Raw genomic sequence first — 23823 nt, forward strand, 5'->3', positions numbered from 1 at the left:
ATGGAGTTAACACCTTATCACCTGCCTCAATTGGAGACACCATAATGTAATGACCATTGTCATCAAAGCAGAATTAAACCAGCAAAAAAAGCAAACAAACCCAAAACTGTCCTCATGGAGAGTTGTAAAGGAAAACAAAAATCCAGTTAAGCACAACCACCTCCTATTAGGTGTGGTCGAATGCCCGCCACAAAGTGAAAGGAAACGCAGCTTCCGGCTGGTTGTCTATGAACCCCTTTTTCAGTGCAGAGAGAGAACAAAAACTACAACTCCCGCCGTCCTGTTCGCGGTTCATTTGCCATGGAGCGGCGGGTCATGTGCCAGCGGTCATGTGCGCTCGCTGAGATTGAGGCCGAAGCTGTCAGGTAGGAGGTAAGACAGAGCCGGGGCTGGGGGGAGTCTGAACATCAGGAGAGAAGCCGGCTCCGGGTGGATTGGATGCTAGGGGTAAGAGCACGGAGGTGGACGGGTGCCAGCTGGGCTGCAGGCTAAGTGGCCGCGGGGTTCCCGCCGGGGTGGCAGGAGGGTAGGGCGGAGAGCGCTCTGATGCTGCACAAAGGAGTCACGCTGCTGCCGTCCGTACCGGGCCTGATGAGGGGAAAATGAACCCTATCCGCAGGTCCTAACCAGGCTGTGACAAGTGCTGAGGACGGAGGAGCGATTGCTTTTTGCATTGATTATAGATGACTAGAGAATGGAATACCCCCGCCCTGTATTGTAAGCGATGGGACTGAATGGATTTCTGAGGTGATCAATCCTGAACCCTGCTGTTGACTCAAGCGTCTAACCTAGATGCAGCAGAAAGCCCTCTTCACATTAAGCCACTGTGACAGCTTGGTTATAAAACTTAATTAAAAGGATATTCGATCTTAGGTGCAGGGTAACTTTCTTCCAGTTTTCAACATACAGTTCCCCTTTGAATGGAAATACACATGATTTTTGTTAAGTGCAGTCTATCTAAATAATACATGCTACATATTTAGTTGGTTTTCTGATCTTCCCTGACAATTCTTGCTTTTGAAAGCCAGCAAAAATGATTGGATTTCCTTTCCAAGCTTCCATTTCAGCTTTAGAAAATCTCTGGCCTTTGACCTGTTTCCACATCAGAACCTAACCACAGACTGCGCTTAGAACAAAAAAAAAATGTAGTGACTGAAAGAACTGTCTTTTATTTCTCTTCTGGGTTACCAAGAGGTGTTCGGAGATGGCTGCAAACTCTCCTCACTCCCTCTAAAATAACAGGTCCCTTCTGGCTTAGACTCATGAGATTGGAGGTTGCTCCTGAGCTCTGATATCCTTGCTTGAGTAAATCTTTGGGCTTGCCCTAGACTGTATCTCTCATTGTACCTCTGCCTTCTCTCCCTTTGTGTTTCTTATTTTCACCTTTTTTTTCCCCCCTCAGGAATAGAGGATATAAGCCAATCATTGTACCAAGAGAACCCTAACAAGACTGACTCGGTGGAATGGAGCCTTACAGGTCTTTAACTGGATACTAAGCCCCAGAAGCTCTTGTGGTGTTTAGCTGACCTTTGTTTCCCTCTCAGTGGCTGTAATAGAATGGGTGATGTTTGGTGTGAGCAGGACTCCTTTATGAGATGACTGTGAAGGACCAATTGTGAAGTAATAGTGGTGTCATTGTCCCAGGACAGTGTCCGAAAATGTTCCACAACAACATAGCCATCAATAGCGACCAAGGAGACTGGGATTGGTGCCCAGATGCTGGGGAGCGAGCCAGGCTCTTGCAGAGCCCCAGTGTGGACACGGAGTTGAAGGGCAGCGTGCCACGGGCCGCCACTTCCACCATCGGTGCTGTCTTTATCGTGGTGAACGCAGCCCTTGGCGCTGGATTGCTCAACTTCCCAGCAGCATTCAGCACTGCAGGAGGAGTGGTGGCAGGCATGGCTCTGCAGATGGTGAGGGATTATTATTATGTGTGCCACAGGGGAGGGAATCTGATACCGTTGTACTATTTTTCACAAGCAAACCCTTCTATCCTGAATTAGTTGATGCAGCATTCAGTTCTGGATTAGTCAATTTGAATTTGCTTCTTGCAGGGAAAGGGCTACAGCTGTAACCCACATTTAATTGGAGTATTTTTTTTTTCTGTGCAAAGAACAGGGAGTGAAGCCAGAATGACAAATCCTTAATTAAACTGCACAAAGGCCAGGTGTGTTCACCTTCTCCCTACCAACTCAGATCAGACCACTGCTTTCTTATGAATCCACCCACCCCCACCCAAACTTCACCTCCTGAGCTGTGATCTCCAGTCTTTCTCCTCTCCCATAGCTGTTCAGAGCTGTGTGTGTCCAATCTTCTCCATCTGCTACAGATCAGGAGGTGCTTCTCAATGCAGCCAGCCCCCTCCAGTCATTCTTGCTGCGCCTTCCTGTTCTTTCCCACTTTTGACTCCAGTGCAGCTTGCAGTGTTAAGATCTACAAATCTTGGGCCGATCTCAGTGCTGACGCCAAACAATCAACGCAATGCTTCAAAAAATACAAAAAAACTATTCACAGCTCAAAAGTCGCATTAAAAGCTACTTTTATAAATATGATTTGAGTATAATCTCAGATAAATGTGTGCAGCTACGCTGTTTACAGCAGCACTAAAGCTCTTGTTATAATCGGTTCCCGTTAACAATCTTTTATTTCTACAAAACAAAAATAGTAGAAAAATCTATGAGAAAACAGAACCACTGGCCTGGGATACCAACCTGATGCCAGTGTTTGGTGTGAATAACTGCCTCGGGAGAATTTCCTGTTCCAACAGACTTTTTACTAAAAGAGTAAAGTCACTTAAATCTAAAAATTGCTGTCACATATATTGGCAAGAAGTCTCCAGTAAAGTTTGTAGATAATTCACACTCCAGCAAAAGAAGATGAATAAACAGAAGTTAGGGATTAGTTAGCAATGAATGTTCTGAGTCTAGAAGGACCATGCGGTTTAAGACTTTAGACATCATTGGGGACTCTTGAGATGTTACCATTGTCTCTAGGGAGCAAACGTACAGTTCTGTACTGGAAATTCATAAAGGAAATCTCAGATAACATAAATACTGGAACGGAAAGTAATACATTTTACCCGTGTTTGCATGTTTGTTTGTTTATTTATTTATTTTGGAGTTTTATATACCGTTGTTCCAAAATAAGTTCACATCTGGGATCTGGAAGCAATGAGCTGTTTTCGCAGCTCAAGAGAACCCATGAATAGAACAGATCATACCTCAGGGACCACGGTATTCAGGTACAGCATAACTTTGCCAGATGCTTTTGCTTCCTTTCCCTCAGTGCTTATTGTGAAATAGATTTGCATGAGCAGATCTTTTTCTCTTCAAATGTAATGTATTCCTGCTGATGATATCGCTGTTATCTGCCTGCAACATCACGGTAGTTTTCCATAGCAGCAGTCTGAAGGTAACTTATGGCTGTCTCCTTACTTTAGTGCATGCTGGTCTTTATCATCTCCGGCTTGGTCATCCTCGCCTACTGCTCTCAGGCTAGCAATGAGCGGACGTATCAGGAGGTGGTATGGACGGTGTGCGGCAAGATTGCTGGTGTAATCTGTGAGGTTGCCATCACCGTGTACACCTTTGGCACTTGCATCGCCTTCCTCATTATCATCGGCGATCAGCAGGAGAAGCGTAAGTACTGGGCTATATGTCTGCTCCCAGCTCAGCCCATCCCTCTGTCAGCCTTGGGTTTTGGGTTAAAGGGTACCTTGGTCAGAGGGCCTTCATGCTGCAGTGCTGAAGAGAGTGGTGCAGTCACTCCATGAGGCAGTGCCAAGCTGTACCCAGTTATTCCTTGGGGTGCCCAGTCACTCCATGCTTTGGATATGGGACAGTCTTCAGGAGATGAGGTAGGATAGGAGAGGTGTCAGGGTATCTTGGACTGAAATGGCTCCCTGTCTTCCCCGATCAGCTCGGTTATAGTTGCATCCTACGGGTAGACTTTAAGAGTACACTGCTTTCTGCTGCTGAGCTGTATCCTTCTGTTTGATTCTTGGCTGAGGCTGCTACCTCTGGCTGTCTATGGGCCACCTTGCATAGATGCAGCTGGTCTTCATGTGACAGTAGGGGAAGGAATCTGTTTATCTTATCCTTGTCAGGTTGTTCCCTATGACATTTAATTGGAAAGTTACTAGCCAATGGGGATCATTTTGATATTTCTGGGAAATTAAGAGCCAGTTAGTCTATAGCGTTCTCCCCATCAGCCTGGAACCCTCTAGTATTTTCCATTTCTTCAGACTGTCAAAAATCTCACTCACTCGATTTACCGTTTCACCTGCCAATCTCTCTCCTATGCTATCCTAGAGTATCGCTGGTCTTCAGCAGGTGGTCATTCACTCACCTTTCTCATTCGTTCCCTTCCCACACACTCTGCTGTCCTCTGTACCTTTCTCACATTCATCCCTTTAATTCACTCCCTTCCCATTCATTCACACCCCTCTCCTCCATTTATTCATCCCTCATTCACTCTCTTCCCATACACTCCCCTTTCCTCCACTCATTCACTCCCATCTCACCCCTGCTCCGCCCTTCCCGCTCTCATCCCTCTCCTCTATTCACTCACCTCATTTCATTAACTCCTTTCCCCTCCCTTCTCCCTTCTCACTTACCCCTTTCTTCCTTTTCTTTCCCTCTCATTCCCCCTCTCCCTTCCTTACCTGGTGGCCTTGCTGGGTCTTCTCTTCTTGGCGGGGCCTGGCCTCCCTGCCAGCAGTTGTCTCCTGGTATGCACTGAGTTCCAGTTTAGATTTGCATAAAGACTGCATCTCCCTGCATGCACTGGGGCAAAAGCAGAACTGGATGAGCTTGTTTGTGTTGGCCTGGGTGAAGTGGCTACCCAATATAGGAAACTAAGTCATAGACTTGCAGGCTTCAGCCTTTCCTGGATCTGCTGGATTTAATCAACAGTAGGTTTGAAAGGCCCAAGCTGGTGGGTCTTCCGGTTAAGCTGTGAAAGTGTAAGGGGAGCTGCAGTTGGGCTCTTGCTCTGGAGTGCAGCAGAGATTGAGGAAGGAACAGCTCTGGGCACTGTGTGTGAGAAAGCTCCTTCAGTTGCAGGAAGGTCAGTTCAGCACAAATAGCAGCGCTATAACCATGGTGCTCCTAACTGGATACTCTCATCTCATTTGAAGTGCTACCAAAATAAATAAATAAAGAGGGGGAGAAAAGCCTGAGTTTTTGTTTCAGAGGCTCAGGTCAGTATTCAAACTTTTCAAATTTACCTGGATAAACCCTGAGTTTTAAATTTCCCCCTCCGTCGAGAAGATAGGTTATAGCAGAGCGGAGAAGGGGGTTCCAGGGATGTGGCTAAAGTTTATCTGGCTCTTTCCAATACTCAGCACTAGCTAGATAAACTTGACTAAGACTGGTCAGAGAAGAAGAGAAATGTTAATGCCTCTGCCCAGGTGTTGGTGAGGCTGTAACTGCAAAAGGATAAAGATAGGCTCGAGGCAGTCCAGAGAGAGGCTACAGAGTCTGCACGAAAAGCCATATCAGACGAGACTTAGTCCTGAATAAATATAGCCAGGGGGGGAGGAGAGATGGGAGATATGATAGAGATATTCAGATACTTCAAAGGTATAACTAATGCATAAAGTAATAAACCTTTTCAGAGGAAAGATTAATTTAGATCATGGTATGAGGCTTCAAAGGAGTAGACTCGGGGAGTAACATCAGAATATGTCTTCCCAGAAAGGGTGGTGAAGCATGGAATGGCCTCCCAGTGAAGGTGTTGGAGAAAAGAATTGGTGTCTAAATTCAAGAAAGCATAAAATGAGCACAGAGATCCCTATCTGCAGAGAAGTGAAGTAGAACAAGAGATCAACTGGGGTCGTTAGCACAGCACCAAGAATGAAATTGGGCAAATTAGATGGGTTCTTATCTGCTGTATTATTTTATGTTGCTGTGTTTATATATGTTCAACTACAAGAGGGTTCTTTTCTCAGTTTTTATATCCCCCTCCCAACTCGGGCTTGTTATCATAGTGACAGTCCTAAGCTAGAGGTCACAAACTACAACTCCTCTGGAACCCAGCTAATATGGAACCTAAGTCTGACCACTAGGTGTCACTTCTGAGCAACAGTTGAGACTCCGTGCACACAGGAGCTGTGAGTGCTGCCTCCACAGCATCCCCAATCCCGGCCAACCTGGGAAGCAGAAGCCTGACTCGGTAACTGAATCCAGGTCCTTTGCGTGGCAGAGCACAGCCACTGAGGCACCAGGCTAATCATATTAGTATCTCTCATAGGCTGTCATTGACCAGAACATCCATGCCATAGTCCCTGAAAAGAACATGCCATACTGGGTCAGACCAAGGGTCCATCAAGCCCAGCATCCTGTTTCTAACAGTGGCCAATCCAGGCCATAAGAACCTGGCAAGTACCCAAAAACTAAGTCTATTCCATGTTACCATTGCTAATGGCAGTGGCTATTCTCGAAGTGAACTTAATAGCAGGTAATGGACTTCTCCTCCAAGAACTTATCCAATCCTTTTTTAAACACCGCTATACTAACTGCACTAACCACATCCTCTGGCAACAAATTCCTCTGGCAACAAATTCCAGAATCCCTTTTCTCTGAGTCGAATGAGAAAAGGGACTCTGAGAGGAGAACCTTGGACACAAGAACTATGAAACATGTCCTTGGTTAAAACTTTGTATCCGGCTATGAAATGGGTATTGTTCTAGCACATGTTTTGTTAATGAACTCACTGAACTTCCTTAATCACCAGGGAATATTCCTATGCGTCGAGACTCAGTTGACATAATTTGCATCCCACCAATCCTGTGTCTATAGGAGGTGGTTACATCCAATCCAGATCAATGTTGGATATATATATATATATATGTGTGTGTCACCAAAAACAAGAACACTTATGTACATACTTTAACTTAAACAAATTGAATTAAGCAAATTTAGAACTTAACGTACAAAAAATGTTTTATTACAAAAAACAGTTGTTATGCTACAGCACAGTGCAAGAAATATTAAAAGCTGAAAGTAGCCTTTATTAATTATTAAAAAATTTTTTTTAGCAAACAAATCTTTATATCTAAACCATTGGCAGATCACAAAATTATAGTCCTTCAAGCAATCAGTGGTCTGCTGCAGGACTAAAAACTTCTTGATGTTGCTTAAATCCACACAAGCAGTGTTGTCCTATGAGGGCTGAAGATTGTGAGTAGCGACTCTTGATAAATAATGAATCTTTGAGTTCTTGAATGCCATAACGGCACAGATTTAAATGACTCCTCTCAACAAAGGGTCCTTTGTTTCACCTAAAGGGCTTCTTCAGGAGATGGAGATGGAGTTTCAAAAAAGCACAACTTGGAGCATTTATACTGCTTTACACCACACTAAATAATTCTTTTGTGAATCTGTGCTGGTTCCACTTTTTCCCTGGTAGTAGCCTTCCTTCTGATGGTGTTTCTGCTGTGGAAATTGAAACAGAGTCGTTATATATATATATATATATTTCCTCCTGCTCCTTCTGCTCTTCCATCTCTTTTGGAATCAGTGCTGGGATCTGCCATTGTGAGTCTTCATTAACAACTATCTAGGGATTATTTTCCCCTTTATGAAATCCCCTCCCAGCTTGCTTCTAGTCCTCAGCTGGGAGCCAAGCATTAGGGCTACTTCCAAAACCCTGCAAGTTATGGGCCTAAATATGGCCACTAGGTGTCACCATTGCACAACATGTAGATTTTTCCCTGCCCTAGAGGCTGTAAGCACTGCCTTCACAGCACCCCCAGCCCTGAGCGATTCAGGGAACAGATGACCTAAGGTGGGAATTTAACATTGAGATAGTATGCTGGCCCTATACATACATACATATACATCTGAATGTATATATAATTTTTTTTGTTTGCTCTTCTGTTAGTAAGAAGTTATTAATTGCCCTCATCTCATTTTTTATAGTGTGATACTGCATTAGTATCTTGTCTGGCGGAGCATGGGACACAGAATTCTAGGTTACATAGAGGTGGTGCTGGAAATCTCATGAGATATGAAATTTTGTTGGATTGCCACCTGTGTGGGGGAGAAAATACCTGAGGATTCCATAGTGGTGTGGAGAACTACTAGAACTGATAGCAGTAAGCTAGAATTCTAGCTCTCCCCGGATATGTTTCTGCCCTTATGAGTCACATGAAATGGAGATGATTCTTGGAAAATTGACTGCGCAGGGAAAATGTATAATCCCATTCAGTCTCAAACATTTGTGAGGGTTGTTGATTTTTCAGAGTAAGCTCTGGATCAGGTTATTATCCTCCCTTATACCACCTACTTGTTGTCTTCCATATGAGAACTTCTGAGCAATACTCCGAGAGGGTGACTGCTGCCTCCTTGTGGTGGGATAGATTTATGCAGTGCACTGTCTGATAGTGCAGAATTACTTGTTGACTGTAGGACATTACATGATTTCTGTGTTCTAATTATGCTGTTCTGGTGTCTTGTCTTCTTTGCTTTCTTGCTTTCTCTCTTGTCTGTCTCTGTATGGTGTGTGTGTGTCCCTTTCTCTGCACTTTCTTGTGCTTGCTCTGTATCTGTACACATTTTCCATCCAGTAATTGGTGCCTTTGTGCAAGATGGAGGGGTTTCTGAAAGCAGCCACTGGTACACAGACCGGAAATTCACCATCAGTGTCACCGCCTTCCTGTTGATCCTTCCACTCTCCATCCCCAAGGAGATCGGCTTCCAGAAATATGCCAGGTACCTGGGGTAACTGTAGAAGTGGTGGCAAAGACTGACTGGCTCATTTCCACAGCTGTGTCAGTTGGTGGTACTATTTTAGTCAAAGAGTGGAGGGTGACAGTCCTCACTAGGTGTGATATTAAACTAAAGTTCTGTCTAGTCAGACACCAGGGTAATTCTGAGAAGGGCAGAAATCTTAACTTCTCAACATCTGAGCTAAATTTTCCCCTTCCTTTACATGGTTCCTAACTGTGGAACTATCTGCGGGGGCAATATTAAAAGCTCCTGCACCAGCAGCTGTAAAGTGTCTGACTTCAAATAAAAGCCCTGTTAGAGGTATAGATGATATTTTATTCTAACCCCTCCCCCATGACTTGCTATATCCTGAAGCCCTTTGGCATTCTCCATTAGCACTCTTTTTTTTAAACATGTTTTTATTAATGTGAGAAAAAAATTAGCTTCACAAACACGTACAATATATTACAGAAATACATAAAAACATGTTAAACAATGAGCTGAAAAGCTATGAACTCGCATCTTCATTTTTGCCTCTCTTTATACATTTAGTACACCACCTGTGTACCCCATTTTAATACACAAGACCCTATATACCCTCAGGCACATCAAACATTCCTCACACTCACACCCTCAATCAAAAAATAGAAACTGGACAGTATAAATCCCAGGTACTTTGAACTTCTGTTTGTCAACCATTCCCATAATTGGAAATAACCTTGAAGTGACAAACTTTTCTTTCCCTGAAGGTCATGTTATCTCATTTGTTCCATCATTGCATATTTCTGCTTTGTAGGCTCGAAAAATAGATATTTCATCACTATTCCAACTGGAGAGAATAACTTTCTTGGTTAATATAAGAGATAAACTAAGAAATTTACCGGAAGGCAACCTTAATGAACTGTCACACAGAAGTAGATGCAGTATGTCATTTTGCCATGTCGGTCAACAGAACAAGCCATCATTTGATCTAAGATGGCTAGAATGAACCTCCAGTATGCCCAAAGTTTATGGCTTTCTGTGAACATATGACTTAAAGTTCCACTCTGATAATTACACTTCCTGTTCGTACCCCAGATCAGTCCAGACAAGTGGGTTTATGCATCCCCACCAGCAGATGGAAGCAGAGAACAAAACTTTTGAGGCACTTTTGCATAACCGAGAGTGCCACCTGTAGTCCCTCAGTATTTCTCTGTCTCCAGCAGATGGCAGAGGTGCAAACCTGCAGTCTGGAGATCTAAAAAGTTAGGATTTGAAGAAGAGGATTCAGCTCCTCGAGGTATTAGGTTCCTTCAAGGGCCATCCCTCTGGAGGAGCAGGGCGAGTGTGTGTGTGTGGGGGAGTAAGGAGTTGGTGACCCCTGCCGAACTTTGCTCTCCTTGGCAGGGGGATTGATAGCCAGGGGCCCTGGTTCCCTCACCCCATCTGTGTCCTTATCTCCCTTGGTGTACCTGGCTCCTCAGTAGCCTCCAGAAGCAGGAAAGTACTTTCTTTTCTTTTCCTGTGATGTGCTGTTTCTTTAAAAAAAAAAAAAAAAAGTTTGCAGCAGGGAAAAAGAAAGCTGCAGCATTGAGCAGTGTGGAGGAACGGGTAAGACTTTGTTTCCTGTTGGGAGGCAGGCAGAGGGAGCGGGCCGAATTGCCTGCCGTTGTCGGGGCTGGGTGAGTGCTGAATTTCAGCACCGGACAAAGGCAGGAGCGTTTTCATCAGCAGGGGTTATTTTTAGGCCTGACAGTGCCGACATGCCGATTCCCGCGCAGCGCATCAAAGTTTGTCACAGCTGCAGGTTGAGTCGGGCTCGCCTCAATTAGGCTGTGTTTTGCTGCAATTGTGCCTCGGAGAGGGGGGGTAGGACCTCGACCGGACCTCTGGTGGTGCAGAAATGAGAAGGCAGCTGGGCCGGTTCTGAAAGCCCTGGGGTGTGTGTGTGTGTGTGGGGGGGGGGGGGTTTGGAGGAGCCGATGGCCATTTTGACAGCACATGCTGAAGCTCTGTTGACCATTTCAGGTCCTTGGGACTCCCCTCCCACCCTGTTCCCGGTGGAAAAGAACCCTGCTGGTAGCGGGGGAAGGGGAGTCTTTTTCTATGGATTTTGTGCTGCTCCTCCACAAGGGTTATCTAGCCAGGAAGGAGTTGGTGTCCAAGAGATCCTGCCCCAGGAAGTCCTGGTTGGGCAAGAATGCTAAATGTTGGTGGAATCAGGAAGGATCCTGCATTCGCTGGGTTCAGGTGGGCCATGGAGGAGGAAGATTCGTCAGACAGAATGGATGATCTGTATCGGGGGCCAGAGGATCCAGTGGATCTGGACAAGGACCCTGCTGATGCCTTGGGAGATCCAATTCAGGATCTGGTCCAGAATCCGGTGGATGCATTAGGGGATCTCATGCAGGATCCAGCTGAGGTGCTGATTGCAGAAGGTGACGACCCATGGGTGGTCTGCCTATTCCGCAAGGAAGAGCTAGGTCCCTTAATTCTCCAGCTGATTGAGGAGCTGGGGGATTAAGGTCACCTAGGAGGACTCTGATAACGAAGGGGTGATTCTGGTCCTGGAGGGATTAAGGAGACCCCCTAAGACCTTTATGTTGCCAAAGACGGTGAAGAAGATGGTAGATCGGGAGTGGGAGTCTTCAGGCTTGCCTCGGGAGGTAGCGAGAGCTATGGTGAAGCTATACCCCTCGCCAGAGCAGGTTTTGGAGTCCTGGAGAATTCCCAAAGTGGATGCAGCCATGTCAGCGGTCACGAAGAAGATGACTATCCCTGTGACCGGGGCGGCAGCCCTAAAGAATGTTCAGGACAGGAAGTTAGAGATTCTGCTCAAAAGGCTGTTTGAGGTTTCGGTTTTAAGTCTTCATGCCACGGTGTGCGGACATTTAATGCAGAGAGCCTGTTTGTGCTGGGTGCAGAAGGCAATGACAAGTGGTTGGCGACGGTGGCTGAATCAGTGCAGGCGGCCCGCTTGGAGGCAGGAGTGGTCTATGTGGCCGATGCTCTGTACGACATGATCCGGGCTTCCGCCAGAAGTATGGTCTTGGCTGTGGCGGTGCAGAGGCTTCTTTTGGCTGCGAATTGGTCAGTGGATGAGTAGTTTAAGGCACAACTGTCGAATCTCCCTTTCAAAGGGAAGCTGCTCTTTGGGGGGAGGACCTGGAGCAGCTCATGAAGCAGTTGGGAGCGCCAAAGAGTAATACATTACCGGAGGACAGGAAGGCCCCTAAGAAGTCATTTCCAATGCAAGCTCGCTTTCGGGAAGTTAGATTTCGTGCAGGCAGAAGTTCTGGACCAGTGACGCAGAAGCAAAGTTCTGGCAGCTTTTCGGCACTAGCGCAGACCCCAGAGGGAAGGTGCCTCTCAAGGAGGGCGTCAGAAACAAGGGGGGCAATAAAGGATGGCCATTGGAGGATGGTTGTCCCTTTTTTACGAGGTGTGGACCAAAATCACTTCAGACCGGTGGTTCCTGGAGGTAGTGAGAGATGGCTACGCCTTACAATTTTCTCATCCGCTCAGGGACGCCTTTGTGGCCTCTTGCTGCATCTCCCGGAGCAGGTGGGAGGTGGTGCGGGATACTCTGGCCCCCTCAAAAGAGGGGGCACGCTCGATATTCCATATACATTGTGGTTCCAAAGAAGGAAGGCATTTTTCGCCCCATTCTAGATCTGCAGAAGGTCAATGCTGCCCACCGGGTGCCACGATTTTAGATGGAGACCTTGTGCACCATCATAGCGGCAGTGCGCAAAGGGGAGTTTCTGACTTTGCTGGACTTGACAGAAGCTTATCTTCATATCCCCATTTAGGGCAAGCACTGGAGGTTTTTGAGACTTATGGTCCTGGGAGAGCATTTCCATTTCCAGGCTCTACCCTTTGGATTGGTGACAGTGTCGCGCTTATTCACAAAAGTGGTGGTGGTGGTGGTGGCAGCAGCTCTCTGGAAGGAAGGTATCCTGGTACACCCATATCTGGATGATTGGTTGATACAAGTGAAGTCAGAAGCAGACGGTGTTCACTCAGTCCAGAGGGTACTTCAGCTTCTGGAATCGGGCTGGGTGACGAACCTAGCAAAGAGTCAGCTGAGGCCAGCCCAGTCATTGAAATATCTGGGGGCGCGCTTAAATACCCAATTAGGGAAAGTATTTCTGCCTTCGGAGAGGATAGTCAAGTTACAAGGTCAGATCCTGAGGCTACTGAGCCTGTCTGTGTCCAGGGTCTGGGATTACTTGCAGGTACTGGGTTCCATGAGCGTTTGCTCACATGCATCTTCTGCAGGGGATGCTGCTATCCTGTTGGGACCCACTTTTGGAGGAATTTCAGCTTCCTTTACCGTTGCCGCAGGATGCCAGGTCAAGTCTCTCGTGGTGGCTATCTCAACCCAGTCTGGGAAAAGGAGTGGATCTGTAAGTATCCGACTGGGTGCTGGTGACCAAGGAGACTAGTCTGTCTGGATGGGGGGTAGTTTGTTAGGGGAAGTCAGGCCAGGATCATTGGTCGCCAGAGGAGGCGAAATGGTCCATCAGTCATCTGGTGACCAGGGCAGTGCACAAGGCTTACTGGCGTTTCTTTCGCTTGTTCGAGGCAAGTTAGTGCAAGTGTTTTTGGACAACACAACAGTGGCGTACATCAATCGCCAGGGTGGTATGAAGAGTCATCTGATAGGAGGCACAAGAGCTGTTTGGGCGGAAAAGCATCTCGAGAGGATAGCTGCTTCCCATGTCGCAGGGGTGGACAATGTGCAGGTGGACTTCCTCAGCAGACAATGTCTGAATCCCAGAGAGTGGGAGTTATCAGCAAAAGCCTTTGCTTTATTTCTAGCATGGTGGGGTAGGCTGGCGGTGGACCTCATGGTGACTCCAGGCAATATGAAGGCGATTCGATTCTTCAGTCGCAGGAAGGAGGTCGGTTTGGAGGTCATCAATGCTCTAGTTCAACTGTGCCAGTCTCGTCAGCTTCTGTACGTCTTCCCACCATGGCCTCTTGTAGGTTGAGTTCTGTGTCGAATTGAGCTTCATCCGGGCGGGGTGATCCTGGTAGTGCCCAAGTGGCCACGCCAGTCGTGGTTTGTGGACCTTCTGCAGTTAGCAGTGGACGGTCGCATTCGCTTGACCCATCTGGCAGGGCTTTGGCGGCAGGGACCGTATTTTCAGACTAGGAGGATTGCTTCTGTCTAGAGGCTTGGCTTTTGAGAAGCTTTGGCTCCATCTGAAGGGTTATTCAGAGCCGGTAATTGCAACTTTGCTTCAGGCTTGAAGACCTTCCATGTCAATGGCGTATGTCAGAGTGTGGAGAGTGTTTGAGTCATGGTGATTGCACAACAAGGTGCATCCGATGAAGCTGGACATTCCGCATATTCTAGCCTTTTTGCAGAATGGTTTGGCAAAGAGTCATTTGGCAGCCTTGACATCCCTTCGAGGTAGGATTCAAGGTAGACCTTTTGGCGTCTTATCCGGATGCAATTCGTTTCCTCAAAGGGATGAACCATCTGTGTCGCCCGGTGTGGAGAATTTGTCCGGCCTGGAACCTTAATTTAGTGCTTCAGGTGCTCTGTGGTTCCCCTTTTGAAACTATGTAGAGGGTGTCATTGAAGGATTTAACCCTGAAGGCTGTTTTTCTGGTGGCTATCTGTTCAGCCAGATGAGTATCTGAACTACAGGCGTTATTGTGTAGGGACCCTTTCCTGCATTTTTCAGAGGATGGGGTTTCTTTACGTACGCTTCCTTCCTTTTTGCCTAAGGTGGTGTCCTCTTTTCACCTTAACCAGGTGGTCGAGCTACCGGCCTTTCTGAATTTGTCAGTGGACTCTCCTATGGCAAAGGAACTTCACTTACTGGATGTGCGTCGGATTCCTTTGTGATATCTTAAGGTGACTAATGCTTTTTTGAGATCTGATCATCTGTTTGTCCTGTTCAGTGGTGCAAAAAAGGGCAATAAGGCTTCCAAGGGCACTATTGCACGATGGTTGAAGAAGATGATTGCTTCAGCTTACATCTGTAAGGGCCAGTCGCTGCTGGATCAGCTGAGAACGCATTCCACCAAGGTGCAGGCAGTCTCATGGGTGGAGTGTCAGCTGCTTTCTCTGCAGGAGATTTGTCGAGCAGCAATGTGGTCATCTCCTAATACTTTTACCAGACATTATCGCTTGGATGTGCGGATGCCAGAAGAGGCGACTTTTGGAGAAAGTGTGTTACGCACAGGTCTTTCAAGTTCCTGCCCAGAATAGAGGGGCTTGGGTACATCCCACTTGTCTGGACTGATCTGGGGTATGAACAGGAAAGGAAAATTGGTTCTTACCTGCTAATTTTCGTTCCTGAAGTACCACGGGATAAGTCCAGAGACCCGTCCCCATCTTTCAAAAGACTGCCTTACTTCTGGATGTTGCTGAGCTGGTATGTGATATACTCAGATTAATGAAAGATGTACATAGTTTAGTATGTGCTTTGTGTTAAGTCAAGGGGGCCTAATTTCAGGGGACTCCAACTTTGTCTCTGTTCACCCTAAGGTTTATTGGGGGTTTGTTAACATAGATCTCTTGGCTTGAATACAGGTCAGTACTGAGGGACTGCACGTGGTACTCTGTTATGTAGCAGGGCCTCAAAGTTTTGTTATCTGCCTCCATCTGCTGGTAGGGATGTCTGGACTTTGATCCATGGTACTTCAGGAACAAAAATTAGCAGGTAAGAACCAATTTTCCTTTCAAACATAAATCCGATTCCCAGGTATATCTGGTGCACAATTTAATATTGAGTTTCCCTCAGATTAGCAGGCAGAAGATATTTGTAGATTACTGTGAATGCTGCTACCATATTATCCACCTCAATTTCTAAACAAGTCTGCTCTCCATCGTATGGCTAATTTATGTACATGTTGTCAGATTTTATTTTTTTTTTATATGCCAATTTTATTACATTTTGGAATTGTTTCTAAGAAGGTTTCATTGTCTTTGGTAAAGGAAATAGCTTTTAAATCTGGCTTAGCATTACTTAAACAATAATGCCTGGCCTGAAGGAAAGCAAAAAAAAATCTCAAGGGGGATTGACCTTATCTATCTCCTGTAGCTGTGGAAATGAATAAAGACAGTCTAGTTCTGGATGGACAAAACTGTCCTAAGCAAGACAACCCTAATTTTTTCAGGTTAGAAATGTGGAATGTTCCACTTCTCTCGGAAAGTCAGGATTACCTACAAGAAATAAAAAAGCTTTCCTAAACACAAGAAACCACAACCCCCCATGCTCCAGTTGTTGTAACTTGGTTTTTAGAAACAATGCAGACAATTAACTGGGTGAAAGGGCCTGACTAGCTCCTCTAATAAATTATCCATGTCAAACATAGTTTTCATTGATATCCATTCCTGTATATAAAATAATAATGATGCAACATTATAGGCTCGAGGGTCTAGTATCGCCAATCCACCCTTCTTTTTCTCATTAATTAAAATATTAAAACATATTCTTGCTCTCTTATTATACCAGATAAAAAAGAAATTACAGATTTGAACATTTGAACCTGTCTTTTTAATCCATATGGGAAGCATTTGTATGCTGTATAATATTTTTGGCAGCAGCACCATTTTTTGGTAGCTTGTGATTTTCATATTTCAGCTCTTTGATTTTTTTGTAGGCGTAAAGGATCCTCATTTTGTCCACGTAATTTAAATATTTTGCAATGATTTGTCTTGGTTTTTCGTTGATATGTCCTGCGGGGCCTATTCGGTGTGCTCTTCCAACAGTTATGGGCCTGTCTATTGCCACTGCGGTTTTATCGGCCCCCCCATCATCTTTGTCTGGTCATTTCGTTAGATGTTTTTACCACAAAATTCTCCATTAAGTACAAATCAAGATCCAAAGTTTTTCTCAGTTTATTGCTGACTCCAAGGGACAGAGTGGATCAGGCTTCCTCACTATGTGACGTCATCACCGGAAGTCCGCGTTCACTCTCTTTAAAGCTACTGTTGCCCCATTTCTCCTAGAAGCCCATTTACACCACTTTGCTTTCTCCTGAAAGTCCTCTGATTACCCCTTGCTATCTCCTTAGTCATCTGATTCCACCTTGCTCTTCAAAAGGGCCCTTTTATCTCCTGGCTCTTTTTGAGAGGCCCTCAGCTTCCCTCTGTCCTCTGATCTCCCCTTGCTCTCCCCTTGATAGAATACCGCACTATAGTTCACCAAGGCATGCATGTAGGTAGTAATTCCCAACCTTATATCAATTAAAACTATTTTTTCAATGGGAGTTGTAGGGTGGGAATTTGTTCCATAAAATGGTTTGATAATTTGGTGTATGGGAGGTGACACTATGTACAGTGTTTTATTGTATATTTTCCAGTAAAAAGATTCAAACACAAAAATATTACTGTTGAATCTTTATTTCTGAAGTTATTTTAAATGCTTTCCTACAGTTTTTCTAAACCCATGTTAGCAAAGTGTCACAAATGATCTCACATGCATTGTGTCCAATTGGTCCATACTGGGTATGATGTCACAAAACTACCCCCCCCCCCCCAAAATTCCCTTGCATGGTGTGAACCACTCAGATCGAGGATGTTACTACTTAAATCTCCTTTGTAACTGAACAGCACAGTGAACATAGCCCTGACTCCTCTCTCCTTTCAGCTCCCTGAGTGTAATCGGCACCTGGTATGTCACCATCATCATCATCATCAAGTACATCTGGCCAGATAAGGAGATGGTTCCAGGAGAGATTCCCAGCAGGTATGTGTGGGGAAAGGTATGGATAACTTAATATTTGACGTGTCCAGTTTTGATCCAATGCTGCAAAATTTGCTTCTTGCCACAGAACCAAGGCAAAGTGGCCGAATCTATTAGGCTTCTCCCAGGCTGCATTTTGCTGCTCTGGCCCTTCTAGCAGCCATGGCTGTTATCTTTCTCAGCATCCCTGCAAACACCAGTCTCTGTCGTCCCGTCCCCCCCCAGTCACGTCACCTCTCTTCTGGCTTTCTCTTCCTGTAGACACTAGCGCTGTTTCTTCTACTCCTGCTTCTACTACAGTCCTCTTTCCCTCAGCACAACCACTCTCTTCTGGCCCCCCCCCCATCCCCACCCTGCACCTATGCCGATCTCCTGGTTTTCCCACACAGAACTCGCTGCCACTCTCTCTCTCTCCCAGGCCCACCCCTCCACTGTATATGCCAATGTTCTCCTGCACTCACCATCCCTCCCCCAAAGCAAACATTGACCCCAGAGTACTCTCCCTGTCCCTCCCTTTCTCCCAACAGATCTGTCTTCACTATCTCTTACTAAATATGCCCTTGGCATCTTTGAAAGCTGGGAGCCAAACCGAAAGGGAAAGCATTTGCAAGGGCTTCTGCACTGCAGCTAGTCACTATAGGAGACAGTGCAATCTATTTGTAAGAAATTAGCATAGAGTGTGGGAGGAAAAGGCCTCTCTCTCCAGAGAGGGGCGGGAAAGTGAAAAGGAAGTTGGACTGTTTCAAATTCTACAGCCTGGTGACCAGAAGTTGTTTCTCTTTCCAGTCCCTCCTCCTGGATAGCTGTTTTTAATGCTATGCCCACAATCTGCTTTGGATTTCAGGTACGTACTGCGGAATATCTCTGGCCACTTTATCTGCCACTTGTCTCATTGTCTGTCACATCAGTACGTGTACCTGTGGTTGTTTGGGTATTGCTGAAGCACAGCAGTTTGCCTGACCCTTTGGTTTCCCGTTTTCCTGGCAGTGCCATGTTAGCAGTGTGCCTGTTTTTAACTGCATGAAGACACCTGATGTGAAGACGTGGGGAGGTGTGGTGACAGCTGCCATGCTCATTGCTCTCTTTGTTTACACAGGAACAGGTGAGGAGGCCTCAATTCTTTCAACACAGGCACAGCTGCATGAATCGGCCGAGGCTGTGAGGCCTTATGAGTGCCTCAGATGAATTGACCACTCTAAGTTCACTAAACTGTTTTCTCAGGCTCCGAGAAACACAGAATACGATGGCAGCTAATGATCTCCAATGGCCAATTCAGTCTACCCATTTTCCTTTTCTGCTGCAGTGCCACAGACCATCGTTCCCTCTTAGATGAACATGTGAGCGATCGCTCATACATTTTGGAGTGTCGCTCACTGATTTTTAAATGGTTGCTTACATATGTTTTTCATTGTGCTATATACAGAAATGCAACACTAATAATACTGGTGCACAACACCTTAGTCACTCCTTGGAGGGAACATTGCCACAGACCCTATTTGATTTCCAGCTTTATCCTCACTTCCCCACAACTAAGGATCCTCTGTACGAAGCCATTGCCACCTTGAATTTGGTTACCATTCTTGCACACAGTTCTTCCATTAGTAAACTGCTCCTTGCATCCACCACCCTTTCAGTGAAAAATGGTCCCTTGCTGTCTATTCTCTTGCTTCATATCATGACCTCTTGTTTAATACTTCTTTTCCACTGATTTCTGCTTGATAAGCTGTAGAGCTCCCTTGTTTTGTGCTGGGAGAGCGGGGACTGCAGATATGCTAATGTTCTTCCATCTAATGCAGATATCCACCAAAACAAGGAAAAACCAAAAAAACAATTTTTCTTGTGCTCTGCTACTCAAAATCTATATACCATGACCCATTCAGGAAAAAATGTGTTATTTAATAAACTTGACCGTATCGGCAAGCCTGACGACGAGCAACCCCACAGTTTTTTTTTTAAAGGGAGCCGTCCAGGTTGGAAGTGAGTCGAGACGAGCATTGTCCAGGATGAAGGATATTATAAGGATATTGTGAGAAGATGGTCCCTTTAAAAATTGGTGGGAAAGGTCTAATATTGTAAGCTCCTGAAGAAGCAAAAGCGAAACGTCGGCCGGGTGTCCAGCTGACACTTTTCTGTCTATGGAATGTATAAAATTTAAAATTGCAAAATTATAAAATCGAACATTACTAAGGTAACTTGTTCAAATTGAACTAGACCGTAAATGATGAGAAGTCCGGATGGCTCCCTTTAAAAAAAAACTGTGGGGTTGCGCGTCGTCAGGCTTGCCGATACGGTCAAGTTTATTAAATAACACATTTTTTCCTGAATGGGTCATGGTATATAGATTTTGAGTAGCAGAGCACAAGAAAAATTGTTTTTTTGGTTTTTCCTTGTTTTGGTGGATATCTCCATCATTCTCTACAGTTATTCTTGCTGGGGGATGATGGGACTACAGGAGCTGTGCGCTCTCCTAGCAGCACCTCCTATGATTGTAGCTGGATGCCCTCTTGATGCTTCACTCCCCTTCTTGCATATTTTCTGTTCTTGCTGTCTTCTGCTTTTCTCATACAATGCTGATGGGTTTTATTCCTCTACTGCTTCAGGTATCTGTGGATTTCTAACCTTTGGAGCAGACGTGAATCAAGACGTGCTGATGTCGTACCCATCCAATGACATTGCTGTGGCTTTTGCTCGCACCTTCATCATCATTTCCGTGCTGACTTCGTACCCCATCTTGCTCTTCTGTGGCAGGTCTGCAGCACAGTTGGGCAAGCCTAGAGCCTGATCCCATAGAGCCATAACTGGCATGTGCCTCACTCCTGCCCCCTGTAGGATGGTGCTGGATAGCTTGGTCCCATGGAGCCGTGGCTGACCCATGCCTCTCTTCTCTCCCTGCAGGGCTGTACTGGAGGGTCTCTGGCTGCGGTGTAAAGGAGAGGCAGTGGAGGAGGATGTGGTGTGCGAGAGGCGTCGGCGTCTTCTGCAGACGCTCACTTGGTTCATCCTGACACTAGTTCTAGCACTTTTCATTCCTGATATTGGGAAAGTGATCTCCATCATCGGGGGCCTGGCTGCCTGTTTCATCTTTGTCTTCCCAGGTACCCTCCATGCAGTGTGTGATATGCCCCTGGAATAGGGGGCTTGGTGTAGAGGGAGTTCTCAGCTTTTGTGGGATTCCTTATTACTATTCACTGATTTTGCACATGCATTTATTGCACAAGGCTTCAGCAGGTAACTCAGGATGCATTTTCTCTGCTATTATCTGACAGAGATAGAGTCACTGTCTAATAGATGTCTGTCATCAGCTTCAAAAAGGGCACCTCCTGAGCGTTCCCTTGCAGCAAACTTTGTACACATGATGTATGTAAAGCAAGCGGCCTGGCTACCATCCTTTGTCAAGATCTGGAGGTGTCCTATGATGACAGTAGACAGTGCTGGGAGTGCCCCCTGCACTATGGTGAGAGCAGGTGGGTTTAAAACTAGTTCACAAAATTTATTTTACCATCCCAAAACCAGTCAGTGACCTGTATGAAAGGAGAAGGTGCCCTCCATGCACAGTATAGACATTAATAAAGCAACCATTATAGTCACCACCAACTAGGGTAGTAAAGGGCAGCAACCAGTGTTTTGCCAGATTTAAGTTTGCATTGAAACTAAATTATTATTATTTTACTTATTACCTTTTCTTAGTTTCCATTTTAGAGTTTTAGTCTACATTAATAGATTATGACTTCTACTCATGAATATCAAAAATCTTGGAAGTAAAGGACTACCTAGGCTGCCATAGGTCTTGTTTGATCTGTGATGCTGTTCTCCCTTCATCATTAAAGTCCTTCTGTGTCTGTTACATGCATGCTTGAATGGTTGAAGTGTACCAGGTATGATTGGTTATATCACTTTTCCTCTTTTCTGTCTTTCTTCTTGAGGTAAATATTTACCTTCTTCAGTCTTTGTATGTATGGTTTAAGGTGCACACTATGCATCGTTTTGGTGGCCTTCTTCTGAATTGCCTCTGCCTTGTCAGTATCCTTTTTGTAGATGTGGCATCCAATCTGAATACAGTACTCCACGATAGCATTTCTCCAGAGACCCATAGAGAAGTAATATTACTCCCTTCTTTCTACGAGCAATAACTTTTTTGCACCAAAGTATACAGTTTGCTATCCCAAACTGCTTTGTCATAGTGACTGCCTGTTAAGTGAGGGGTTTTTTGTGTGCCCTTGGGCCTCGGCCCGACCCCAGACGAAACCAGGACCGAACCGAGGGTTGGTGACGTGTCCCAACATGGCAGAGACACACGGTCTTACCCTCCGCCGGGCCTGCAAGCTCCCAACGCCAACAAGATGATGTTGGAAGGTGAACAGTCCTCCGACCATTCCAAGTCCTTTCGGACCTGCCGCTTAGAATCGGCATGGAGCAGCAGGCCGGCCTGAGGATGAGGGCAGACTGAGGCCTTGACACGAAGACATGAGACTATAACTAAGGTGAGACATCACAGACGAAGGCTGATGCGAAGACATGACACCAAGGCTGATGCGACAGCATCACAGACGAGATGAGGAACTTGACGAAGTCTAGACGAGAAGCTGGGAAGGGAGACAATGGCACTGTCTCTCAGGGCGCCCTATTCAGCCCACCTTCACGGGCGGACCCAATGGGCTGGTCGCGGACCACCCTGTCCCACTGCACACCCTACACAGCCCGAGGAGGCTGGTCACAGACCATGCGGAGAGCGGGACAAGCGCAGGAAAGGAATCCAGCTGAGGTGGGACTTCGACGACTGAGCCGGTGTCATCCAGAGCATCACAAAAGCTGGCAGGACAGGACGGCTCAGGAGCACAGGACACAAGGAGCACAGGACACAAGTCCGCTGCTGGCATCTCCACAGACAAGACGTGTCACCTGGATATCCACGGCCGGCAGAACAGAAGGTTCAAGAACACAGAAGCAAAACACCAAGGAGGGCTGGAACACCAGGAAGCGAGACATCAGGAGATCTGGACGAGGACCTCAGGCAACGAAGACATGGCAAGAAGCAGACGAGACGAGGAGCTCCATGAAGAACACCAAGGCCCTGACGGAGCGCTGGCAGGCAGGAGCCTCCAGGACTGAAGTAACTCCGATGCAAGGCTGAGACGAAATGCAGGAACAGCCCTTTTATGGGGCTGGCACAGGAAACAGTCTGAAGGTGGGGCCCAGGGCATATCCGGCCATGGGCCCTTTAAATCCTGAAGAGAGGCACGGCCGCGTGCCTAGGAGCAGGAAGCAGGAACTGTGCAGGACCGTGGACAGCGGCCCTGCACCAACATCTGCGCAGAGGAAGCAGGGCTGGGCCTAGGAGCAGGCCCCGACGTCAGCAGCGGCTCCTGCTGCTGCAGGAGGCCCCGAGGGCGGCTCTAGCTGCCAGGTGAACTCGGGGATTGCGGCCTTCAGTCGTGAAGATGGGTGGGATGGCGGCGGCCTCCTGCCGCGTTGGCAAACGTCAGCGGCTCCGTGCCGTGCTGAAGCAGGGCAAGATGGGCGGCCTCTGGGCCGCAAGAGAAAACAGAGTCTGCGGCTCCAGCCACGGTGAAGGCCCAACTTCGGCGGCGTCTAGCCACGTCGGGCACGGCAGCAGTAGCAGAGGTAAGGTGCCTGCTCTTGGGGGAACCCGCGGGCAGAGTTAATAACACTGCCTATTTCAAGGTCATTAGAGATGATGACTTGTCATGATGTAAACAGTTGTGATCTTCACTTGGAATGATAGTAAATAAAATGGCTAAATAAATAAATATGACCCTTAGCTTTCTCATTACTTTGGTGACTGTAGTTCACCTCCAAAAAGATATTAGGCCCTTAGATTTTTGCATCCGTCATTCATGATTTTGAATTATATATTTATTTATTTATTTATTTTGGATTAAAATACATTTGGCATACCTTTGACCATTTTTCCTACTTTGTAAAACCATTTTCATCTATTCCCTCTGGTATGTCTACTCTGACACTTTTCATGTCATCTGCAAATGAGCATATTTTCCTTTCTAACGCTTTCCCAATGCTACATATGAAGACATTGAAGAGGACTGGGCTTAGCACTGATCTTTGTGAACCCCCCCACTTATTACTTTCCTTATACCAGAGTGGACCCCATTGACTACCAGTCTGTGTCCTGTTACTCAACTAACATCTCCTAGATTTATCATTTTGCTAGACAACTGTAAGCATTTGTAGACATGGCTCTCCAAGTTGATTTCTACTTCCCTCTCTCGTGTTTCCTGACTTTTCCTTCCTAGGATTTGCACCAATCTTCTTGCTATGTGACAAGCCTCCTTCTCCCCAATTCAGTCTTCCAGTCTCCATTCAGGATTTTAAATACCTTTTATACTACTGCTTCAGTGTAGCCACTTGCTAACAGTGTATATTGTTTATCTGTGGATTTATGT

The 23823-nt window shown here is 46.1% G+C and overlaps 1 protein-coding gene across 3 annotated transcripts in view; it reads left to right on the forward strand.

The window, feature by feature from the left end:
* Window positions 1-204: 204 nt before the first annotated feature.
* The window catches only part of SLC38A7 (solute carrier family 38 member 7), a 54044-nt gene continuing 30425 nt past the window's right edge, over window positions 205-23823 (forward strand). Inside the window, exons 1-9 of one of the 3 annotated variants that reach the window (XM_029609238.1) lie at window positions 205-372; window positions 1403-1913; window positions 3440-3638; window positions 8570-8714; window positions 17306-17404; window positions 18188-18245; window positions 18389-18503; window positions 20002-20149; window positions 20297-20496. In XM_029609238.1, coding sequence (XP_029465098.1) covers window positions 1659-1913; window positions 3440-3638; window positions 8570-8714; window positions 17306-17404; window positions 18188-18245; window positions 18389-18503; window positions 20002-20149; window positions 20297-20496 — 1219 coding nt within the window. In that variant the 5' untranslated portion in view covers window positions 205-372; window positions 1403-1658. Of the gene's footprint in view, window positions 448-1402; window positions 1914-3439; window positions 3639-8569; window positions 8715-17305; window positions 17405-18187; window positions 18246-18388; window positions 18504-20001; window positions 20150-20296; window positions 20497-23823 lie in introns of all 3 variants that reach the window. The other 2 variants (XM_029609241.1, XM_029609239.1) reach the window with 2 other exon arrangements.

The sequence above is a fragment of the Rhinatrema bivittatum genome, chromosome 7 (assembly GCF_901001135.1).
Source record: "Rhinatrema bivittatum chromosome 7, aRhiBiv1.1, whole genome shotgun sequence".
NCBI lineage: Eukaryota > Metazoa > Chordata > Amphibia > Gymnophiona > Rhinatrematidae > Rhinatrema > Rhinatrema bivittatum.